A 7,914-nucleotide genomic window follows, 5' to 3' on the forward strand; every position below is an offset into this window, starting at 1 on the left:
TTATTTATTTCATTAACTAATTATCTAATTTTGCATTTAGTTGCAAATTCCAAATTCAACTGTCAATAAGACTTCAGAGATACCGGTCGTGTACGTCGAGAATGGGAAAACGCAAATAGACAGTTCTAAATTTTGAATATTTGTTCTTTTGAAAATTGCGTTTCGTTATGCAGATAATAGATAACCCAAAAATCTACTTAAAGATAAGTAATTTATATCAATTTATTACAATTTTTGGATGGAAAAGAAATTTTAAGCCTAAAAACTACAAATAACGCGGAGATTTTTGTTCGTATGGGGGGGCGGGGGGTCTCTGTTTTCATCATAAATTGAAGGATTTAGGCCTTAAATAAACCAGGAATGTATATATATATATATATATATATATATATACAGGGTGTCTAAAAAGTCCCGGGACGGCTGGATATTTCCTCAGGTAAAATATTTTCAAAAATTTGAAGGTCATTCCTGAAGTATATTTCAACGAGGAATTTAATGGTGACCTTTATTTTGACCTTGAAGTTGACCTTCATGGCTTTTCGAAGGTGAACTTTTTTTTCAAATTGAAAACCCCGTTTTTTACATTTTCAATCGATAGAACGGAAAATTCTACGTTCAGGTACGTACCCACCTCATAAGTCATTTGTAACGCTCAAGGTCAGTTGGAGGTTATTTGAAATTAACAAAGTTTTTCAAGAAGAATGGCTTAATGGTGTAATAATAATAAAAAAATTGAGATTCATTATCTGTTAAATTTACTGATTTGACCACAATTTTTCTGAAGTGTAACAAGTTTTGGTTTTCTTCTGTATAGAGCAAATATTAGAAACCTATGCTGAAGAAACGTTCCCTTCCTTCTCAATTTCCTGGATGTCCAAAATATATTTCTCCGCCTATCCTTCCTACACTCAAGTCACCATTGAAAAGAAAATTAGCTTTGTGTTTTAAAAATGAAACTATTAAAAAACGACGTGTGGTAGAAGTGAAGAAGGATTTAGCTTCCGTCGATCCTCTAGACCTCATTCATAATCCAGAAAATCAATCCTTTGCTTTCAATATTCCTGACACTTCGTCTTGTTATGATTATATATTTTAAACGATTTTAGGAAACGAAAATTGAATTTCTTTTCTAATTTCTTGACCTAGACAAAATCTTTTTCTAGGATATCAAAATTTACAAATTAGGCAACAAATTTGAATAATAGTTCAAGGCGATACATTCAGAAACATCTGCAGAAAATCAGTAATTTTGATACAGGATCTTACAGTACAGGTTAATATTTCTGGAAGACCCATAGACTCAGAAAAATTCGGTTTAAAAAGAACAAATGTTAACAGTGAAGACGTGAAAAATATCTCAAATTTTATAGATAAACACGTTGTCTGTGAAGGATACCAAATTCCTGATGAATGGGCCCCTATAAATTCTTCTGTGATAGATCCTGATGATGAAGGCACATACCGCCATAATATGTGATCGATGCTCTTGCTTGAAAATAATTTAAAGAATGACTGCCTTAACTCGATTAAACGAGCGAATTTAAGAATACTTCAGAAACGAAGTGAAACTTTAAAAAGATCTTTAACTTTAGCTAGGTCTCGTGAAAATGTTTATAAGACTAAGCTTAGAAAAGCGGAGCATGTAATGTACTAAATGGAAAGGCAACCTATGACTGAAATTCTTCGTGAACAAAGTATACCATCAAACGAGCAGCTTGTAATCAATGAAATCTTGGAAGCCTCTAAGCATAAAAATCTAAGACAAAGACGGTATTCTCAAGAGTGGATTATGCTGTGCCTACTCTTGCATCCTAAATCACCAACAACGTACAATTTTTTACGAGATAATCATATCCTTTCCTAACCTATCGAGCGCATAATTCGAAGGTATTTTTCTATTTATTATTTAATTTTTTAACTTGGTCATTTTTAATACAAATATTGTATTTTGAAATATATTTTTGCAGGTATTTGTCTATGATAAAAACTCCTTGAGAATTCGATCCTTATTATTTCGAAGCACTTAAGGAGTATTTTAAGTCCAAACCTGAGATTGAAAGACACGCATTACTTTTTGCTGATGAGATAGGAACTCGCAAGGGATTAATGTTGAATGTGAAAACGATTTCTTACAATGGGCTTCAAGATTTCGGAGATGGCAAAACAGAAACTGCTCACATAAGTCAACAAGCAAATCATGGTCTCGTTTTTATGTGTCAGGCTTTGGCAAGTGACAGTTCTGTGCCAGTATCTGTATTTGCTTCAAAAGGGCCAACTGATGAGATTAAATTATCACTCCTCATATTAGAAAAAATTATTATACTTGAAAATAGTGGTAAAGTCTCTTTTAAAGGTCGTAAATTTATTACGAAATACGCATAGCTATCACTTCGCCGATAAAAGGTGCTGTTACGCTTCTAAGTTATTATTTAAATATGTATAGACGCAAGGGTACTTGGTATTGTTTGCGATGGTGCTAGTTCAAATCGAAAATTTCGGACAGAAGTTGGTTGTAGTGGAAAGCTCGCCAACTTCAATAACTGGTTTGTACACCAAACTGTGAATGACCCAAAAGTCTTTATATTCTCCGAGACCAGCCACCTTATTAAAGCAGTTCGAAATGGACTGTTCAATAATGGAACCCTTAAGGTTTATAATACGTATTTGATTAAACAAAAGAAACTTTCACTTTTATAAGATTGATGTTTTAAATTTTAGATTTACCGAGACAAACCGGACGTTCAGTGGCATTATTTTCGGCTGGTTCATGAACACGATGATCAACGGGTTGGAGATTTGAAGGTCCGTCCGAGAATCCCTACAGATCATTTAAATCCTCATTCACTTTTAAAAATGAGAATGTATTTAGCTCTGCAGGTAATTTTATTTAATTATGTATTTTATACAATTTCAATCAAATAAATAACACTTCATTTATTTTATTTGAGATTTTATATTCTGAAGATGGGAAGGTTCGTATTTTGTTTTCACAACATAAGTTTTGCTTCATAAATATTTACTACCTTTATTGCTAACTTTGTTTCATTATAGATCATATTAGATAGCATTGAGTGGCTTGATTCTTGAGAGAAAAGAGTCCGAAGTGGATTTTTGTCAGCAGATGACTTTTTGACTGATCAGATAGCCCAAGCTTTGAGGATGACTTTGTATTCAGTTTTGGACATGACTGCAGATTTTATTGAAAGCTACAATTTGGAATCCGTTTTGACGGGGAAAATAAGCTAGGATCCTTCAGATGGATTTATTTTCATTAAAATTTCATTAACTAAATATTCAGAGATTCAGAGATTTCACTAGAATGTCTAAGTTTGAAGTTTTTGAAATTAATTTCGCTTTTGTTTGTTTATTTCACAGAGGTTTTTTGGCAGCAACGATCATCCTTCTACTCCTACATTCCTTCAAATTTACAAAATCCTATCTGTGTTTAGTATATTAAAGCCTCCCAAACTGGGTAACTGCACTGCTTTTAAAACTGATCCACCAAAACCATTATTTAATGTGTCAAGATTAAAAGAAATATTGAAAGCGATGAAAAAATTGCACTTGGAAATTTTCAGCTTAAATACAGTTCTATAATTGAACAAGAATACGGAGATTTTTCCGATTTTATTGATCCAAGTTACGATGCGTACAACTCAGACCCAGTTCAGGAATGCTTAACTACATTGATACAGCTAACGTTTCAAACCAATTAATCCAACTATTTAAACATTGTCCTCTATGTTCCAACGCTCTCCTTTTAAAAGAAAATCCTTCTAAATGTGAAGTTCCTCCACTTTTAGATACTTATACTGTTAATAGTCTTGTTTATCCAAATATTCGAATCTTTTCTTTAGTTAAAAGTTTGGAATCGCTTTATTAACAGTATGACCGTTTGAATAACTGTTTCGATCTTATAATTAACGACCTTATTTCAAATAAAACATTTAAATATCCATGTGCTGACCACAGCTGTGACGTTCTTGTGTACGTCATCAAGAAATATTTATCCCTTAGAATAAGTCAGTTTGCTAAAGAAAATAAAATTAAAGCTAAAAGACGAAATCTTTTTTAAAAAAACTTAGCCGACTTACTGAGGTTTAAACAGTTGAATGTTTTAACAAGTGTAAACACATTTATTATAGTTTACGAAGTTTATTCAAATTAATCACTTGTTGTCGTTAATAATTTGCTTATTTCTACCAGCATATGACATTGTTCTTACTTCAATTTTCTTTCCTATTAAATCAATTCCTTACCCCAATATAAAATTAGAATATCTGTTATTTAATTTTAATTTCTAATTAAAGTTTATATTTCAGAACAGTAATTTTGTTTATAAAATATAATTTTACAATATTATTATTCAAAATTATGTTATCAGTTCCTCACTATTTTTTGTAACTATATGTGATAAAAAAATATATTGTCTGTCTCCATAATTTTTTAAAAACTTAAAAAAAAAAATAATTTACATAATTTTCATAGGCAAATTTGGAATTTAATAATAAAATTTATTATAATTATTCTTTAATTTTGTTTCTTGAGTTGAAAAATAATTTTAATTACTTTCCTGCATGTTACGATTGAAACCTTTCATATTTCCCGCAGCTAGGAAAAAAAGATTTTATCGATTTTCTAAAATTAAAATGACTAATATTTAAAAATATTTGAAATTTCAATTATGTGATGCACAATACCGATTGTCATTACGAATAATATCAATTAAATAAATTCATAACTAATTTTTCCTATGCTTGCCATGTAAAAACAGGCTGGAAATACTCCCAGCACCATCTGCACTCCTCGCTTCACTTGACCGTACTAGTGAACTAACGCCGACATACAGTCGTTGCAGGGGGCTGAAGCTAACTAAGGATAAGAGTTATCCAATAAAACATTTTATTAAGCCAGCAAAAAAACTTGTTAAGCTAAACAGCTAGTTCTTTTCGGGCGAACGAAAGATTTTTTGGGCCAAAAAAGAAACACAAAAACTGTTTCGGCTCAAAAAACAGTTTCGTTTTACGGAGAGCAAGAAAATTCTTTCTTTAAGGCCATGTGACGAGAAGGTCACATGACCATACCTAGTCTTCAGTTTTTCTTTCCCAACTTACGTCTAAAGGAAATGAGGTATCGCTCTCAAAGTTTGGGAAATGAAAGAGGAGGTAATAAAGCCCACGTCTCTGCTTTGTTCCGGTGGAAATTTTGAGAGAAAAATTTTTTTGAAGAAAATACTAGTGGAAGTATTCTTTCCCAACTTACGTCCACACGGAATGAGATATCATGTTAAAAATTTCGAACGATAAATAGAAGGCATGCAAGAATATGTCTCTGGTCCTATATAATTAGAATACTGAAAAAAGTTACTATTTTGGACAAATACCGACCCTGCTGTCGTCAAACCCTGCAAGCAATTTGCAATGTTGTCAATGGGCTAGTTATGAGGTTTATATTGATCAAAGTGGGGTAAAACAACAAAAATCGCTCACAAACATTATACACAAATAATCCAACAACTAATGTTTGCACTTTTGATGTAAATAAGCAAATTGAAATCATTAAATTGCACGTGTCTGACATACATATCAGCTGTTTCAGAGTACCACTAGCGCAGCGAGTAGACAATTTCGAATTTCTACGGGTCTATGGGTAAAACAGATTCCATGATAGCCGACAGAGAAAGTGAGAGTTCAAACTTCTGCATGTCAAGACTGAATGCGTCCGTCGATAATAATTATTTTCATAAATAAACTTTTTTCTTCCACCAACTCTTTGCAAGGCCACAAACGATCCTTTAATATTTATGAATATTTTCCGAAACAAATTGACACGTTATTCAAACTTTTATTTTTTGATATGGATGAAAAAATATTGATCTTAGGACTGACTGGATCAGCTGTTATAATCATCACATGGCCTTAAGGCCATATGACGAGAAGGCCAGGTGATCAAACCTGGTCTTCAATTTTTCTTTCCCAACTTACGTCTAAACGAAATGAGGTCTCGCTCTGAAAGTTTGGGAAATGAAAGAGGAGGTAATAAGGTCCATGTCACTGCTTTGTTCCGGTGAAAATTTTGAGAAAATTTTTTATTTTGAAGAAAACACCAGTGGAAGTTTTCTTTCCCAACTTACGTCCACACGGAATGAGATATCGTGTTAAAAATTTAGCACGATAAATAGAAGGCATGCAAGAATGTGTCTCTGGTCCTAAATAATTAGAATATTGAAAAAAGTTTTTTTTAATTACTATTTTGGAGAAATATCGACCGTGCTGTCCTCAAACCCTGTAAGAAATTTGCAATGTTGTCAATGGGCCATTTAAGAGGTTTATATTTATCAAAGTGGGGCAAAACGACAAAACTCGCTCACGAACATTATGCACAAATAATGAAAAAAATAATGTTTGCATTTGAAATGCAAATAAACATATTTGATCTGAGATACGTATCATTCTGGTATCAGCTTTGTCAAGGCAGCACTAGCGCAGCGAGTGGACAACTTCGAACTTCTAAGGGTCTGTGGGTAAAACAGATTGCATGATTACCGTCAGAGTAAGTTAAAAGTCAAACTTCTGCTGTAAAACCTAAATGTGTCCGTCGATAATCATTATTTGCATAAATAAACTTTTTTCTTCCTCTAACTCTTTGCAAGGCCACAAACGATCCTTTAATATTTATTAACATTTCCCGAACAAAATTTCCGCGTTATTTAAACTTTTATTTTTCCATATGGTTAAAAAAATATTGATCTTAGGGCTGACTTGATAAGCTGTTATACTCATCACATGGCCTTAAGTCAAAAAAATTTTCTGTTGTCAAGAAAAATATTTTTCGCAGTGTATCTATCTATTATATATTTTATTTATCAAAAAATTTTTAACCTGCTTCCTTTTTCACTGGAACTGGATCAACGTCTCTTGGCACATCGTTTGAAATCTTCTCAAAAGTTTCTTTGTCGTTATACTGAGTCATCGATATTCTGTGATCTTGAGGAAGATTCTTATCAATGTATGAAACAGACCGTTCATTCTTGTTCGTGGTACTTAGAAAATTTTGTTCCTTTACATCTGAGATGGTTCCATATTCGTATATGCTAGCGCAAATCATCAGGAACGCTATCACAGCCCCAATACCTCTGCAAAAAATAATTATACAATATACATGCTCCATTAATTCAATTGCAATTTTAATCAACGATTTAAAAAAAAAACCGATGGCCAATTTCGTTCATTGAAGATTTATCTCTCAATATTAAGATATTTGAAGACTCTATTTTAACCCCGGGGCTTAAATTGGGGTCAATCACAGATTCAGTCAAACCCCTTCTTTATTCTCATCATTTTTAATTTTTGTATATTGAAAAAAGGTTCATTTAATTTTAAATGCTAGTATGTATCATTGATAATAATCTATTGTGAATGCAAATTCAGTCATAAAGCTGCCTGTAAATGATGTTACTATACTCTGTCAATGAGATCGCTACTAAGTATACACATTGGTACCATACCTTTCAGAGTTATGGACCTAAAACGAAAAATTGAACGATTATAAATTATGAAAAAGAAGCTAGTAAGTCACACATCTACTTCGTTATTAATCCCCTAAATGACTTTTCCCCTTAAAATTTTCAAACCCTTGACTTTAAATAAATTTGTTACTGAGAAATTCTTCTGAGATAAAATTGTCGCTTGCCCTGATATCTCCGATTGCGTCCAATATTTCAGACTTTACGTTGGCTTAGAAACTTAAACCTCCCTTATTTTATTAAAACAATTGGTGGATCCTCTGGAGCGGACTGAGAATTGACGACAACTCTCTCGATGTGTCCTATGCTTCTGCACATCGCTTTAACTATTATTTTCTAATTGCATGCTCTTTTAACATACGTTTCTCGCACGATTTATTCTGGCGTTT

At 32.5% G+C, this 7,914-nt stretch overlaps 1 protein-coding gene across 5 annotated transcripts in view; it reads right to left on the bottom strand.

The window, feature by feature from the left end:
* LOC117179461 (nose resistant to fluoxetine protein 6-like) overlaps positions 1 to 7,914 on the bottom strand; it is an 824,251-nt gene that overhangs the window by 646,468 nt on the left and 169,869 nt on the right. For all 5 annotated transcript variants that reach the window (XM_033371296.1, XM_033371298.1, XM_033371297.1 and 2 more), the window contains one exon: positions 6,882 to 7,135. In XM_033371296.1, the coding sequence (XP_033227187.1) occupies positions 6,882 to 7,135 (254 nt within the window). The remainder of the gene's footprint in view (positions 1 to 6,881; positions 7,136 to 7,914) is intronic.

The sequence above is a fragment of the Belonocnema kinseyi genome, chromosome 9 (assembly GCF_010883055.1).
Source record: "Belonocnema kinseyi isolate 2016_QV_RU_SX_M_011 chromosome 9, B_treatae_v1, whole genome shotgun sequence".
NCBI classification, from domain to species: Eukaryota; Metazoa; Arthropoda; class Insecta; order Hymenoptera; family Cynipidae; genus Belonocnema; species Belonocnema kinseyi.